Source organism: Equus asinus, chromosome 5, assembly GCF_041296235.1.
Source record: "Equus asinus isolate D_3611 breed Donkey chromosome 5, EquAss-T2T_v2, whole genome shotgun sequence".
Classification (NCBI taxonomy): domain Eukaryota; kingdom Metazoa; phylum Chordata; class Mammalia; order Perissodactyla; family Equidae; genus Equus; species Equus asinus.
In genome coordinates, this window is record NC_091794.1 from 33543707 (window position 1) to 33560898 (window position 17192).

General features: G+C 37.9%; 1 protein-coding gene across 21 annotated transcripts in view; it reads right to left on the reverse strand.

The window, feature by feature from the left end:
* Window positions 1-1113: 1113 nt before the first annotated feature.
* The window catches only part of LPP (LIM domain containing preferred translocation partner in lipoma), a 655109-nt gene continuing 639030 nt past the window's right edge, over window positions 1114-17192 (reverse strand). For all 21 annotated transcript variants that reach the window (XM_070509219.1, XM_070509220.1, XM_044771277.2 and 18 more), the window contains one exon: window positions 1114-16216. In XM_070509219.1, coding sequence (XP_070365320.1) covers window positions 16088-16216 — 129 coding nt within the window. In that variant the 3' untranslated portion in view covers window positions 1114-16087. The remainder of the gene's footprint in view (window positions 16217-17192) is intronic.

A 17192-nucleotide genomic window follows, 5' to 3' on the forward strand; every position in this document is an offset into this window, starting at 1 on the left:
CCAAAGAACAGAGAGTAATTTGAAAAAAACAGGGAAAGACAAAATTCCATGTTAGATGCCCTTGTTTGTCTACAACTTTCTAGCAAGTTATGAATACCCTGAGTTACAGGGATTTCTCTATCATTTGCTTATTCAAAGATGTCTCTTGTGTCTGGCGCCTTCAAAAATGGTGGCCTCTCAAAGTCCTTGCACCTGTAGTTCTCAGAGCCCTTAGTGTTAGTAGGCTGAGATGTGATGTTGGAGAGATAAAACCCAAGGCCTAAGTGGGAAGGAAGAGGGATGTTCATTTCTGAATTTCGTGGAAGGGGTTTCATGTACTTTGTACATGTCACTTCTGGTCACTCTTAAGGTTTAGTAGACAGATCACCGAACTGAGTATCAGGAGTACTGGGTTCTACAGCAGATATGTTACTTAGAATAACGGAAAAAAAGTGTTTAGCGAATGAATGGTGATCTTGGGTTATTAATTCTTGCATTCTCACCATTTTCATCTATAAAATCATGGTAAAATAATTCCATATCACAGGTCTATTAAAAATGATATAATGAACAGTGAAAGCTTTGAAAACGCTGTTACATTCTGCCCTGCATCTTGAGTCCTCCTGTCCTTTCTCCAGTTATTTGTATCCATGTCTATCAGCTCTACTAGATGAATGACTCCTTGAGAGCAGCAACTGATTCATGTCTGCATTCCTCAAGGTGCCTAGTACAGAGCAGATTCTCAACGTTCAAAAAATATGCATAGTACAGATGAATATAAGTGTGAAAAAGTCAGCCCGTTGTTGGTTATGAGAGTGGAGAACCTCCCCTCCCACCCCTAGGGACCCATTTACTTGGATCCAACTTTAAAAAAGTCTTTACTTGCGAGGTTAAGACACATAGTAATCAAGTAATTGTGGAACACAGCCAAGCTTAAGATCTTCTGTGCTAACAGTGGAAGAGAGTGGGTGCCTTCATGCTCTTGTTACCATCTTATTTGCTTTGAGAGACATTCCCTTCCTCAGAAGACCATATGGAAAGCAAATGATGTAAAAAATGAATCATAGTAAAAGGGGTCAGAAGAAAAGGAAACGGAGATTATCCAACTCAAAAAGAATTCCACACAAAGGCAAGTAAAGGTACTAAGTTTATTGGATTTCTAAATATAATAAAGTAGTTGCAGTTCTTTTACAGAAAAGAATATGATTTTCATATTTATTGGAAAAACATAATTGATAGAAAAAATTGATAGAAGGTAAATAGAAACATGTTTTAATATAGTTGGATAATGCATAAATACAAAAGAAAATATCCAAATCACTTGCTTATAACAGGTTTTATTCTCTTATTTTCATAAGGAGCCACGTGGCCTATTTGGGAATATGTCAGTATGGTTCATGATGTAGTGGAGAAATGCAATTTGCTAAGAATCAAATAACAAAGGGAAACCTTTATTTTTATGAATATCCTGGCTCTGTCAGCATGACACGTGTGAAAAAGGGCATATTCCTGCTATGATTTTGTGTGGCTTTCCCTACATCAGGGAAGGTTATTCAGACTAGCAGCTGATCGTGGCGGGGCTATGACTGTACTTGGTGGGAAGTTCTTGCTCTAAGTAGGCACATTCAGCGTAGAAAAACCTGGCTGTTCCCTGTCCCTTCTCCTTGATCTATTCACCTATAAATACTATTTAATATTTATATAAAACTCTCTCTCATAGTCACGATCATCAGATTGAAACCTGGAGCAAAGCCATGTTATCTCTTCCCCAGTCCATCTGGTTTCCAAGGAGGAAATCCTCTGTACCCCAATGTGCCTTCTGACATTGCACAGAGATTTTTGAACTCTTATCCAGCACTAAAATCTGATTGTCTAAATAACAGAAAGTGACTAGTGTTGAAATTGAAGACGGTAAAGCCAGGAAAAGAACATCAGTAGGAAGAGTAGATAATTTTGGTGAAGAGTATCACTCTTTCTCCAAGGAGCCAACTGGTCTCATAAAATGATGACAACTAACGTCGCGTGGTCAACACTCTTGGAATTATGAAATAGTAATCTGTTCCACCTCATCCCTAGTTTATGTAGTTGGGCTCTTTATATGGAAGGCACAGTGGTGGCTGACTGCACTGGCATCTTCTATAGATTATGCCCCTGTACTTCCATTTGGTGAAACTGGCTGGGGTAGGAGACAACTTTGTGACCAAAGGGACATCAAGAGCTTCTTTGGAGAAAGGATAACTGGAGGTATCTTGCTTTCCCAAAGCAGAGGCATTATTCAAGTGAATATGGAGCCAACTGACTTAGAAGGAAAGAGAACGAATTGGCAAGTGTAATTTGCCAGCTGGTTGAGTCAGACGACACATTGAGAAAGATCTTTTTTGGAAGCACGTCCTCCCTTCAACCCTTTTCCTAAAATCATGCACTGTCTACCTTGTCCTTTCTACATGGACCCTCTCCTATTGCCACACTTCAGTAAGAATCCCTCTTTCTAGGCTGTGCTGCTGCTCCATCAACAGTATCTATGGTTACAATGTCAGTGACAGAACTATGATAACAAAAGCCATTAAATAACATGTGCCCCTTTTTAGAAGTCAAACTAAAGATGCTCTAAGGATCTGCCCAGGACATTTGGCCCCCTGAGGCACCAATCGTCACAGCCAAGACTTCTCTTCAGTGTTCACTGATGTTAGCTTGAGAGATAAAAGGAAAAGAACTGTGCTGACATTCGAAACCCACCAATGTTCAGTTTATAAAACATACATATGACATATATCCTAATACAGACTCTGGCTCTATTAATCCTCTTAGACAATCTTTTTCCTGACTAAATGTTCCAATTTCATAAAGCATATATTCCTTTGAAGCAGAATACAGGAAACCTCAGCAATATGCCACCATCCGGTAGGATATAAATATAAAGTGGCTGTATCAGCAAGGAATGCTCAGGGAATGTGTTTGCAGCCCGTTTCACGGTGCCATTCGAGAGGGGATATTGGAAATGAGTGACTTTCTTCCATTTGGCAAGGTTTCTTTATCTCTGCACCTACTCTTTTCGATGGTATGTTTTTGAAGGCTGCACAGTGTGACTCTGGGTACCGTGTGTACATACATATGTAGGAATAACGTCTATGTTTCTCAGAATAGGCACTTTTTGAAGGCAGTAAATCTAAAAGTAAAGTTAATAGAGCCTATATTTAGTGCTCATCTTCTCACTTTGCTGATGTGTATGCTGAAGAGAAGATCACAGATTTGAGTCAGTCTCGCAAAGAGGCCGGAGTCGGCAAATGGCTATATTCAGAACGGGGGAAGTCTTGCCAACTCAAGTGTAGCTGCTAAAAAGGCAGACTTGGAGAAGGTGCAATCGTTTTTCTCAAAGGTGACAGCACAGAAGGAGAAAAGCCTGTGACAAAGCCATGAAATGAAAGCTCGTGTGTGCGGCTCTGAGAAAATTACTATCCTCAGCCTCTGCATCTTCGTGTCACGTCTACTTCATGGGACCGATTTGCTACTCAAAGTTCTTTCCCTTCCTTTTTTTGGTGTGTTTTATAATTGCACATATTCCCAGTGGAGAGACAGACCCCCAAATTTGTTAAACTAATGATAAAGGTGAAGTTTAAAAGACAAAACAAAAAACAAAGTAATTCATTGCATAGATCACGTGGAAAAGCTCCACGCAATTGCCAGCTGTGAAAGTTTTGCATCTAAGTTTAAATTTTTGCTTAAGGCACATTAAATCACATGATAATTTTATTCATTCTAAAGAATCAGATAATCAAGTGTCATCTTCAATTCTATTTGATCTTTGATATGTTTCCTGAAAAAGAACGAGGGCATAATTCAGATTTTTAGGGGGAGAATTATTCTGACTTTGTTTAATAAGGAAATAATTTTGGATAATTTGCTCATCAGCTTTCCCAAGAGAATAATGGGTAGTAAAACGAAGAAAGTCATTTAAAAATGATTTGCAACTACTTCATGACACAATATTGGTGATTAAGATTTAGTTTCCAGGTCCCTAACTCTTTCATCAAAGATACACCTCAGTTGAGTTAGAAGACTGGAATGGTCTATATCAATTTCAATTTGCTAGTGAGGGAGGTCTAAGGCACTTTAACTCTTTTTGGCAATTTTACCCTGATATGTTGATATACTTAAAAACTAAGCCGGAGGTATATAAGATTAGTAAAAAGCAGACACTGTCCAAATATCATCTTGTCTTTTACTATTTGAAAGTTAAAATATGAGGCCATTCCCACTGTTGGTATTTAAATCATAGAGATCCCTTTTCCTCTCAAAGTCTGTGTTTGAATGAATGGAACACATTGGCAGATGCATCATAACCTGGCTGAGCAATTCTCTTACTTCTGGTTTATCATTAATTACTAAGCGATCATAAGCTGTTACCCAGAGAGAGAAAGATGAAAAGGAACTGAATTTTTTTCCCCTTCACATTTGTCTCCCAAGAAAGAAGGGAGAAACATATCCACGAAAAGCTAGCTCTCCTCATTTCACGTTTTTTAAACTAGTTCAGAAATGAAGTTGAATAATTTGGTGAGGAAAGACATTCAGGTTCAGTATTTACTCCCTCACGATGGAGAAATGGAGTTGAGAAAGCAACTGTGATTCCTGTGCCTCAGCATGAAGCAGCAGGCCCTGTACAAAGTGGTGACACAATGCATCAATAATAACGGCTCAACAATAGTTCTTTCCCTTTTCGAAACCCACAGATAGAAATATAAAGAGAGAAGTAAGCAGGAGAGAGAAATACCTTAGTTTCCACCCCCACCTCAAATTGCTTTGGCATATTGTAAGAGATAAATGGATCCATACGAAATTTAAACAGCTTTTTCTTTCCCTCTTTGGCAGCCACAAAAATGGGTCAGGTCTAGGAATTATTTGTTTCCTGGCCTGAAAAAACCCAAGTGTTTTAAAATAAGATTTCTTTTTTGAAGGATCAGCTTTCTTGGAAGATGTTTGTGTGTGTATGTGTGGGCATGCGTGCATGCACGTGCACGGGTGTGTATTTTAAAGACAACACAATTGTATTTTCCTTAAATATGGGGGACTATCTTGTGTAGAATGGAGGAGGAAAATTTTTACTAATACTTTTCTTTACATATGTAAAGATAAATCAGGGTTTGTGGCTCCCATTTTTGGAAAGGGCTGCTTTTTCATATTCACTGTCTTTTATTCCTTCTAATAAGATGTCACAGATTCCACCCAAGTCAGTCTTTACTCAGGTGTACTCACCTAATAATTCTGAAAAGTTCTCAAAATGCTGCTTCTATTAATCCATTCCTCGGTGGTGGTACTCCATCTATTCTACAAAACTGTCTTCTATTCCATCAGCCATAACATTTATCAAACCTCACAGGAAGATAAGGCACCTTTCCAGTCTCTGAAGTAGCTATCTCAGCCAAGATTACTACTTTGCTGGCCCCGTTGGCACTTTTTGTGTTTCCCAGGTGTAAAGATGGGAAAGGGGTGGGAGGCTATTTGTTATTTAACTTGGCCCTCATTAATCCCAGGGAATAAGCAGATGGATGATGAGATGGGCTTGATGGATGGCAGACTCTAGGGAGGGAAAATGCTTAGAAAGCTTACTAGTTGAGATCATTTTAAAGGTCTCCTGAAGTAGATTGAACTCAGATGAAGAAAGAATATTTTTCAATCAGTTCACAGATTTTAACTTAAAGCCAACAACCATAATGAGAAATTGGGGGAAATAAAAACCCAAGAGCACACATCAAAAGGCACAGCCTCCTGAGGGATGCAGCTCAAGAGAAAGAATGCCCAGTTGTTGAACTGCCCTGTAGAGCAGCTTCTAGAATATACATGAGACTTCCAAGTATCCTGGAAACAACACAGTGATAGGCATACTCCCTGTAATAGGCATACACAAATCACAAAACTACAACAGCCCAGGAAGCCCAGTCTAGCCAATGGCAAAGACCAGAATGGCAATCAGTCCCAAAGCATTTGTTCACAGACATTTCAAGGTCATGGACTGGTTGTTGGTTTGGAAAAGCCTGAGGCAGCGACATACACTTAGTGGGCCTCAATAAATGTGAACTGAGAGAGAGAAAATACTATGCATTGTTTACCTATAGCTGTTTCTGCCTCTGTGGGGCATAAATCATAGCCCACAGGAGAGAGTCTTGTCTTAAAGATCAAGTCACCTTGCACTCCACTGCATTCTAAATGATATGATCTCAGTTGATATTCTGAACTTCACAGTTCCAGACTTTTTCAGTTAATGTAAAGTAAATCATGTGTCTCTGGGGAAATCCGTGGCAGTGTGCTTCAGTGCCACAGTTGTTTGTTCTTAGTGGTGGCCTTTCCTCACCGACTTCATCCCCACCACATTCTGATCAGACAGAATACCTTGTAGTTTTCCACAAGAGGACACAGAACATGCATGCAAGTTCCAAATGATCTCTGCACCGCAGTGCACACACGGATTTGCCACCTGATTGCTAAATGGTCTATGTGAATTTCCCCGGATGCCTTTGGACAGGGGCACTTTATTCTGTGAGAAGCAGACATTGTGCTCTGAGGTATTTTGTGCCCTGACAATGGCCACTGGAGAGAGGACTATACTTGCAAGACCTGGGTGCATCCCCAAATCTGCCACTTACCAGCTGTATCGCTTTTGGCAAGTCACTTAACGATTCTGGGCCTCAGCTTTCTCTTCTAAGATAGGGCTATTAATAACCTTCCTCCCAGGGCTGTTTTATGTGCGAAAGCAGTTTTTAAGCTCTCTTAGGAATTATTATTTTAGAGCTTAGAAAGCTACTCCCAGGTCCTGCCCAGGAGACTGATGACACGTTCTGAGCAGAGGGCACTCTAATTTAAAGCGGGGGTGGAAGAAGCCACAAGACTTGTCCTCCCAAAGACCAAGGAATAGCATTGGTACTAACTAGTAACCTAGGGCAATAATAAAAGGATCTACACATTTCTACATAAAACCATAACATAACCCTTTCCCTGAAGAATGATTTCCTTTTGCACTGAAAAACTGGCCAGAAGGAATGAGTTTCAACAGAACCACTACCTTTTCCTTTTGACTTTTCCCTTGTTAGCGGGGGAGATCACAGACTGACATTTCCCAACATTTTAAGGTCATTATCAGCAAGCCAGATAACTGGAGTGTACTGTTCATGGGTTAGTTACTGGGGGAAGGCATAAAGCTATGTAGCAACTGTCAGAACAGTTCGTCTTTTGAGTAAGAAAGTAAAAACAACTATAAAAAACGCATGAACTCTAAAACCTGCCCCTCAGAAAATCCTTCAGACAATTTTTAAGGATGTTTAAAGATTTTTATAATCTTCAGCTAAAAATCAAAGTTTTCTTTTAAAGAAATGTGTTGTCAAAAATGAAACAAATGTATTTGGAAGGAAAGTGGAGGGAGGAAGCAACATTTTATCATGTTCTAAAGACTGGTTTTGTGTGGCACCAAGGAAAACATAAGGCTCAAAGGCTGGTTCTGTTTCAAAGTCAGGGGAGGCTTAGAACAAAGTGTGATGGAGAAAACGGAAGACCTTAAGAAGTAATGAGCTCCTTGATGCAGGTGATGTTTAAGCAGAGTCTGGATTTTTTTACTTATCAATGAATCTGCAAGAGAATTTTAACACCAAGTGGAATAGATGACGGTGGAGTCCTTTCCAATTGTGGACCTGGAAGTAATAGGAAAATAAGAGTACCGTGCTGGTCCCTTGTAGGGGTTCAAAAGACTAGTGTGTTTATTCCAAGAGTAGAGTATGTAGCTATAAGTCAATAAGAATGTATGTTTTGTATGTTATAAATAAAGTTTCCTGTTCATATTGTATGTGTTGGATTATATTTTGGAAGCTCATCCTATTGTCCAGTTATAAAGAGATGAGAAAGCAAATAATTGAATTAGCCTTTCCCTATGCCTTTTCCTTCCCATTGACTCTGAATATCTGGAAGCCTTTTCTCCTGTTAAGGAAATTCCAGGATCTGTGATACTTAAAGCAGAGAGTCTTCTCTGAATATAGTGTGTTTCCTGTTGTCTTTGGTGCCTTAATTATTTTCCTTCAACTTCAATTAGTCACCTCAAGATTTCTTAGCAAATTTCACTCCTCCATGAAGCCTTTACTGATGCTACTGGAAAGAATTCCTCTTCCCAATGACATATTCCTTTCTATAGAGTACAGATTAAGCCTGTTTAATCTTATTGCAGTTGGCCTGAATCAAGGTTACTTAGAGGCTGATTCTCTTACAGCAATTGTTAAATTGAAGTGATGAGTAAAGGATAAAAATGTTAGAACAACAAAATAGAAAATATAGACTCCTAAGGATAGTTCCTAATTGATCATGTAGGGAAGCTGCTCACTTGGTCTAAAGCGCAAGATCTCTAGGTACAAACATTTGAGCACAGAAAAATGGAAGTGAATCTCAAAACCAATCAGCCAGTAAATATTTATACAGAACCTATAGAGTGCCCAGGCAGGACTCTTTTTGCATATTCAGTATGGAAATAGCACAAGAAATGTCTTATTCTTGAGAAGAGAGGGACAAAGGGGAAAGGTTGAAGAGACTTTAAGAACATTTACCAAGAAGTGGGAATCTAATGGATGGTATATGTATTAGCTTGCTTCCTGTTTTCAGAATGACTGATTTTGGCAACATCAAAAACAGCACAGGACACAGGGTAGGAGGACTGTTTTGTACACACAGGAGATCTGTCTTCATCTAACTTTCACCCTTCTGGATGTGAGTCCTCGGGGAAAATTTCTACATTGAACATCAGTTTCCTTTGGGTGATTCCAATTCCATTTACTTTCAGCCCCAAGAATGTGTTTTCACCTAGCCTGACCCAAAGCGATTGCTAAGTTTCAGCAAGTAGATTGAAATAAAATTAGAAAATATTTTTGGGTCCAGCTGTTCAAAGAAGCAGCAGAAGGATGACTGGACTTGAACTACGTCAGTAAGTGAGGAAAAGTTGAAAGAGTTAGAGACAGCTGACCTAGAGGCAAAGATTTAGACATTAGACTAGTTTTATGTAGCTGTAGAGCCAGATTTTTGTTTAACATGAGGAAGAACTTTCATAGAAAGAGCTGCCCAGTGGTAGAACGGACTGCTGTGAACAGTACAACAGATTGGCCAAGTCTAAGATGTGGGATGGTGACTTGTCAGGAAAATAACGGAGGAGATCCAGACCCTTAAAGGGCCTCTGATTCTATGTTTGTCTAGGAAGAGCACCTCTACACGGGTGTAGAACACAAGATGGCATAACAATACCTGTCTCATTCTTGGTACATCATTCTCCTCCTGGGGTTGAGAACTGAATTAGAAGCTACGTTCAGTGCCAAGTTGACTGAATGTATTTGTGAGTTGTTTAGTAAAGCTTTTGTTTGAGTAAATTGGTTAAATATCTATCAGAGTTAGATGATTAAGTTTTTCTCTTGCCCTAAGTAGATGGATCTTGGAAAAATTAATGAAGACATACAGTAAGGAAGGATTAAGACAAGCACCTTAAAGTACTACAAAGGAATTAGTTGTAGGGTTTCTTCCTCTTTCTAGTATATAACTCTTTGCTTGCAGAACATTAATTTTGTTTATAACAAAGGCTGGAAATAGAGATATTTATTAGTGTGGTTAGATACTGCTGCTAATTAAATAACAATCAGGAAAAAACAGCAAAGATTTTTAGCAACTTTTTTTAAAACTTCAAGGAGGAAACGTCCATGAGTTTAATACAAACACATCTTTCACAGAACTTTCCACAAAATAAGCCACATGCATGTTGGATAACTAAAGTTAAGTCTACAATTTTTTGTACCAGGACCAGGAAAGGAATATAGAGAAAGGAATAAATATCATTCCTTTCTATACCGAAGGAAAACTTTTCCATTTCATATTTATTTTTCTTTAAACTTAGTAAGATAAAGTTAGTTTGCTGTGCTTGCAACTAAAAAAGAGAAAACTAGTACAGATCAATTATAGAATAATTATTTAGGCAAGACATTACAGAAAGTGGATGACTGAATTTAAACAAGAGAACTGCAGACCGAAAAATCTCCTCCTTACTGTGCTCACCAGGTAAGTACTTTGGAAAGAGAGAAAACACTGGATGTGTGAAAATGAAAACCTCTAACCCTCCGAGATGCTTAGGGTGTAGTGCAGCTTGTGTAAGAATATGTGAGAACATGTATCACTGTCTGTCACAAAGAGAATGAGCTATGCCCCTCTCCCAGAGGGGATGAAAGGACATGCATTAGAAAAGTTCTGGTGTAGTCATGGCCATGCCATGGGGCCCAGCAGCAGCTCTTACTTTACCTCTCAGACAAGGGAAAACTATATCATTATCCACAGTGATTTTTAAACACCTGATAAACTTGGAAATATAAATATTTTACTTGTTTAAACAACTACAATTGCTGATCCCTAAAACCTCTATGAAACTTCTCAGAGTTACACTTTATAAGGACTCCCCTGCCGTTGTTTTCATTGCAGACTGCCCCTTCTCTCAAATTCCTCCTTTCCCTCCGGAAGCCCACTCTTCTTGGAGACAGGTTAAAAAGAAAAACTGTCTGAATACCAAATCCCCAACTCACTGAGACGAGCATTAATTCTTGGCAAATGCATTTCTGTATTGAATTAAGTATATATCAGTAAGGATGTTTAACTCTCCTCATACGTGACCCTCCCAGAAAGGAAAGTCAGTGTCAACCCCTTGAAACTTATAGAAAATGGAAGTGAGAATAGAAACCAAAAATGTAAATATATTCCTAGAATTATAAGTGTTTTTCAGACAAATTTTAAAAAATGGACACAGATGGCATATTTTTATCAGTATTAGCCAGAGTTCAAAAGAATCTCAGACCCAAATTTTAACAAAATGCTTTACTGAGAGACTTGTTTTTCTCAAGTTGCTTTTTATAAACAGACTAGAGGCTTGTAACCAGTTCTCCAGGAAAAACCCTGATGCTGATCTACCCCGTGTAAAATACTGTAATTCAAGCATTAGAATTTAACATTACTGCCGTGGGCAAAATGCTGATATGTGTAAAAATTTTGGAAAGATAATAGTTTTTCTTTGCCATAAGGAAAATTACCAAGTTTCACTGGAATAAAATAAAATGCCACCACTTAAATATATGATTGTTTTGTTGGTCAAAATGCTTTGGATTTAAAAAAAGAATCTTAACCTAGTCTTAGAAAGATCACTTTGTATATAGTGGAGAAAAGTAGGACAGTCACAAATGAATTTGCCAAGAACTCTATAATCTGAGTCCCTGATGAAAACTCATTAAAATGAAACTGAAAAACCCTATTATCTCATCTCACTTTATGAATAAACACAATCTGGAAAATACGCCCTTTTAAAGGAAGGATTTATGGATGCTGCATGTATTTTGCAGTAGCCTTCTTCTGTTATATGATCATAGTTCCATAAGGATCATAATGCATTGATTTAATTTATTTATGAAAAGTACAAGCAGGATCGCACTAATAGGTAGGATGGAAAGAAGGAACAAAGGGAGGGAGGAAAGAGGGTAAGAAAGGAAGGAGGAAGAAAAGGAGGGAAAGAAAGAGAAAGAATTCTCACCTAGTCACGCAGCTTTAATCAGATCATTTTTCAAAGGTTTGAATAACATGCTAACCAAACAACAGCCTCATGAGAAAAGTTATCTGTCAAGGAAATAACTCAACCTGAAATATTCATGGCTGCACCATAATAAAGACTCAGAACCAGGATTCTCAACTTATTCTGTCCACTATTAGATTAAAAAAACAGACAAACCAAAAAACGATGGCAATTAAAAGAGGTGGATGTGCTGGATGTGTGTTAGAGGCTCAGGTGGAAGTCTCTGTCTTCATTATCTGACTAAAACCAGCGTAAGACCAAACGTAACCACCACCAACATTCAATACGTCATCTTGTGGCATAAGAATGTTTTCCTAATTTAAGAATTAATAAGGTACTTCCAAGAGACCAGGAGAAAAGCAATCCTATTAGAATGCATTAAGATGAAGAGTTCAGACTTCTCTGGATTTTGTTTGACTTTTTGATGATGAGTACATCTTTGAGATCCGGGGATTGATATTTATGTTCTAGACTCTTCAGGGAAGTATTCATAGTAGTGTAAAGATGCTTTCAAGATAAGGCACAAATATACTGCTCTCTAACTGTTTCCTATGAAAGTGCACCAAAAGAGCTATCTCAGGAAACGGACTTGAGACACATTTTGCAGAGGTATATCTTTCTCAGCCTACTGGGTTCCTACAGATGGCTAAAGCAGGGTATGGAACATGCTGTCATATTTCATTCATAACACACATGTACTGTAGCTCTAGGCAACAGATGGACAATCGCTTGTTTAAACTACAAATGTGAAATACTAAGGTAGAATAGCAATATTTCTAGAAATGTATATGGAAAAAACAGCCTTTCCAAGCCAAGAGGAATGGTGAGAGGCTGTGAGGTTACATCAGTGTTTCCCTGGATCTCCCTAGCAGCTGCCATAATTTCCCCAACACCTTTCAAAACTTGATAATGGAGGGATCAGAGGGCAGCCGACACAGATTTGACAAGAGAAGACCAAACCATATCAAATAGAAATAACACTGTTATTCCCGGCTGGTTCACATTAATAGGATTTTTACTAACTAGGAAAACTGTTGGAAGTTGTGTCTTCAGAGTCCTGTCTTTATTCCATAAACCCTCTACTACAGCCCCATGATAAAAGTGTTCTCTTTTTTCCTCTGGACCCAAATATAAGATACTTGTTTAAATGTAGTTAGAGCTTTGTAGACTTTAAACATCATCATAAACATCTTTGCAGAATCTTTTGTAGTGAGAAAACAATGATAGTGTTGTTAACTCTACTGCATTAACCAGCATATACTCAATGAAGTCATTTCGATCAGAGAAGTTGCTCCTACAGGAACAATTTGTTAACGACAGGAAAAAGAAGCCACATCTTTGAGCTGCAGAGATGTCCAGCATCTCAAAGCCTTAATGCCTTATGCTGGGACACATGACTTATTTTTGAGTTTTAAAGGCGATTTTTTTTTACAGATGAGACTCCACACTTAGCGTGCATGAGCTGGGGATCCAGGTAATAAAGAAATCTGATTTTGAAATGGTCTGCAAAGCCCATGACATAGTGGGTTTTTTTTCCCTTTTCCATGTCTCTCATGTTACACAGAATTACCACATATATGTGTTCTTGACAATTTTTTTAAAACAGTATATTTTTACAAACTTTCTCTTACACTCTATGATTATTTCTATTATTTATGAGTTTAAATGATAACAATCAAGACAACTTATCAAAAGACAATAGAATTACAATCATTAAGGTAATATGATCTATATATCTCTGTTATAGGCAAAATTTCATGTAACTAAAACAGTAAAGAGTGATTTGGCGTTGTTTAAACCAAATGATTAATAGAAAAGAAAAGAAAGCAATATAAATCATATATTTAAGAAATCCTGGAATAAAATATTGTAGGATCCTTTCCTTATTATACCATGTGAAAGAAAAAAATCTAAATCTAAATATTTCTACATATGTATGTGTGCACATTCATTATTATAAAAGTATAATAAGTCATATTAAAAAGAGATTTACTTTAAAAATCTTTGGTAGAGATACTCTGAGGTTATGTGATAAAAATGCACTCTAAAGATTGTAAGCAAGCAGTATTCTGGTGATGCCACAGTGACAGCATTTTCTTATAACTCTTTTTTTTTTTTTGCATGTAAACATTCAGTTACATAAGAGTGTAAATGTAACAAAGAAATAGAATGTTATTGCATTTTTATAGTATAAATATTTCATAAATGCTTCCTCTTTTGGGAAAATTTATAATAATATGACTGCACTTCAAGAGAGAAAATCCATCTCTCAATAAATTGGGCTTTTGGCCTAAAGACAATTTCTCCCCACTATTTCATAGAAAACAAGTTCCTGAAGCAATTCAAGCAGATTATATTATCACCCCAATTGTTTAATAGTCAGTGCGCATTGAGGTCATCAGCATGGTTTGGCCTTTAATTTGGAAGACAGAAATTCAGCAGTACAGTTGCTATTGTATCCTAAAATTCACATGCTGCCCAAAGTGAATTCCATTGTATTTCACATTGTGAGAAATATCAGATCAAGGACGAGAGCAGCAAGGTTAGGGAAGGACAGCCGTCAAAGGACACTTTGAAAACCTGTAACTTTGGTGGTTCTAAAACAAAACTCTTAGGTGGCCAAAGCAACTGAGCCACAAATTAACTTAGATGAGCTACAGTGAACACAGGCTTAAGAATTTCTTATTAAAAAAAAATTGAACCACTTTTATGATTATTCCTACTAAAGTAAAACCAGTTGAATTGGAATTCCTGAGGCAGGGTTTGCAATTCAAAACATCCACTAGTAATTTTTCATTTCTGTTCTGAGTGTTAAAATTAAAAATTAAAAAAAAAAAGTCAGACTAGAAAACCGACCTGATCAGTTTATCATCATACAAAAGGTATTTGTGGCTCAGGGAAAGGTATAGAGGGGAATGTAGCTATATTTGCTATATTTGATTTCTTAAACTGGGTGTTACGTATACAGGCATTCATTATATTATTATTTATACTTTTGTGTATATTTAAAATACTTCATAATTTAAAAAGGTATATATTTGTGGAAGACTTGAAGAAAGGTTTAAGAAATCTCAATCCAATATAATTAATTTACAAAACGGCAACCTGCCGCTACTAAGATCAGTGTCTCCCCTTAAAAGAAACACATTTGAGCCTAATGGAGGATGGTTCTGCAGCTGGAAAGCAAGTGTTTCACTGCCCAATAAGAGTTTGAATAAAGATTCCAGGCATAAACTCTGCATATTTTTAGCTCAGAAAGGCAAGTTTTTTCAGTGATTGTCTTTGAAAGTGTGGTGTAAATGTCACATCGATGATATGAAAATGTCTTCTGCAATATGTAATTTGAATTGCAGAAGGATTATGAGAATAATGAAGCTGTGGCTTTACAATTTTTTCAAGTTTTCCTGTCTTTTTAAAGTAAACTAAACAAAACTACACAATTTTATTTTGCGTGCTCTGATTTGTGATTGTCAGGCAAAAGGACCTGGGCCTAAGGAAAAAAAAGGAATTTGAACTGTTCTTTTACAGGTCTTTCCTCTAGAGAAAAGTCAATTTTGGTAGTTGTGTTTGGATATTAGAAAAAACATGGCAACACTTCTGAGATGAAAAGCGGGACAGTATTGGAAATGTTATATTCTAGAGAAAATCAAGTTTGTCTGCACTATTATGTCCAGGTAGTACGGAAAAGGAAAATCTTAAGACAATTTTGTGGGATAATAATGGGCTTTTCAAACATAGCCCCAAAATGCTTTTTCCAGCATGTCTCACCTACAATGTCTTTAGAAAAAGATTGAACTTTGGATCTCTCACCAATATGTGTTTTCACATGAGCCCCGACCACTGGTCACTATGGATTTTTGAATTTGGATGGTTGCAAATTAAATTTGGGCTTGTTTTAACCTTGTAATTTACAGCTTAAATTCTTTATAGCCTAACATATAAATTGTGCATTTTTTTCCCAAGGGACATTCTAATTTAAAACAACAGAAAGATATACTATTCAATACACAGAAAAAGAATGGCTATTCTTTATGATCACAGGCAACATGGAAGTGATAGGATGGAGCCTTCATGCCTAAAAGCACCTGTGAGTTGGCATACTCACCCAGGAAAAACTGTGTGACAGCAAATACCACGCTAAAAAAAGCCATTGAACCAGATGAAAAGTGAGACAAACATAGGGATTAAAAGTTACAGGAATGCAGAAGTGAATGGGATGGAGCATAATCCGTGCAAAAATGTGGAATTCCTTGGGAACAAAGGCCCATCAAGGTCCTACATGATTAAATGTGAAATGTGTATTTGGTAAGAACTTGAAAAAAAAAAATCTCATAATCTATGTGTTTCTAAAGAAAGGTTAATAGTACATGAAGAAGAGAGCCCATCCCGTAGCTTGGCAGCCTTTCCTCTATTTTCCTATTTCTTTTCTTATCTTTTTCTTGTGTTTCATTCTTCGCCGCGCCACCAGCTAACCGGCTACACAGGTGAGTGAATTTAAAGGTCGGTGCTGGCCTTGGCGGTCAGCACCCTGATGCGGGCGGAGTTGCAGGCCTTGCAGAGGATATGCCCATCCAAAGGGTAGCAGCCTTGGTTATCTCCTTCAGACAGGAGACCACCACAATCCTGGAAAAATGAAGACAGATGGAAAGGATGTAAGTGAAAATGTCAAGTACATGCACGAAGACCAAATTCTTTAGCTTTCCATTCAAGGCCTCCATAATGTGCCCACTTACCACCTTCCCTCTTCATATACCATCAGTCCCCTCCAGTCCTTCCCCAGGATATAACATAGTAGGTGTCAAATTAGATTGAATTAGAGATTGGGGGCATAAATACAAACATGGTGAAATGACCGTGCTAAGGTCACTTCACAGGAAATAGAGGTACAAGGAGATCCCAAGTTTCTAGGCTCCAAGTAGTGTTGCCCCCCTCACTCAGCAACAACAACAACAGCAAGAACAAGAGAAACTAAAACCAGAATGGATCTCTAATCACTAATTCATCTTTACCCTTATCATTAGTTTCAGGATTTCTCAAAAGGAATCTACAAGGGCAGGGATGGAATTTCTTGGTAATTTCTGGGCAAAAGCTAAGCAGAAGGGCCACCAACGGCTCTGCCTACTTACTCCAGCTGTAGTAAGAAAATAAATTGCTAAGGTTCCTGGAGAGTAATGATTTGTACTTTCTAAAGAAGGAAGCATGGTGGAGAGGAATGAGTGCAGGCCTGGGAGACAGGGCCCCTGGAAATCACCCTCAGTTCTGCCACTGCCTCTGTCACTGCAGGCAAGGCCAGTTGTCACTCTGAAAATAATTCCTGCATTTCCTACCTTACCAAGCTGTTGGGAGGATCAAAGAGGATAATGTGAATGTACTTTGAAAAAAATGCAAAGAGCTACATAACTGTAAAGGATTATCCTTCTGTTGATAGCACCTCTGAGGGGCCAATTTGGAAAGTGTTACATAACAGTAAAATGCTGGCCCTTATCTTGGAGAAAACAGAAGTTTCTTTGGAAAACAAAAATACAGTACTTCCTCTAGTGGCGTGTGCTCTTCTACTTTCAGTAGAAACTCTTCTAAAAGGCCACAACTGCTGCATGCC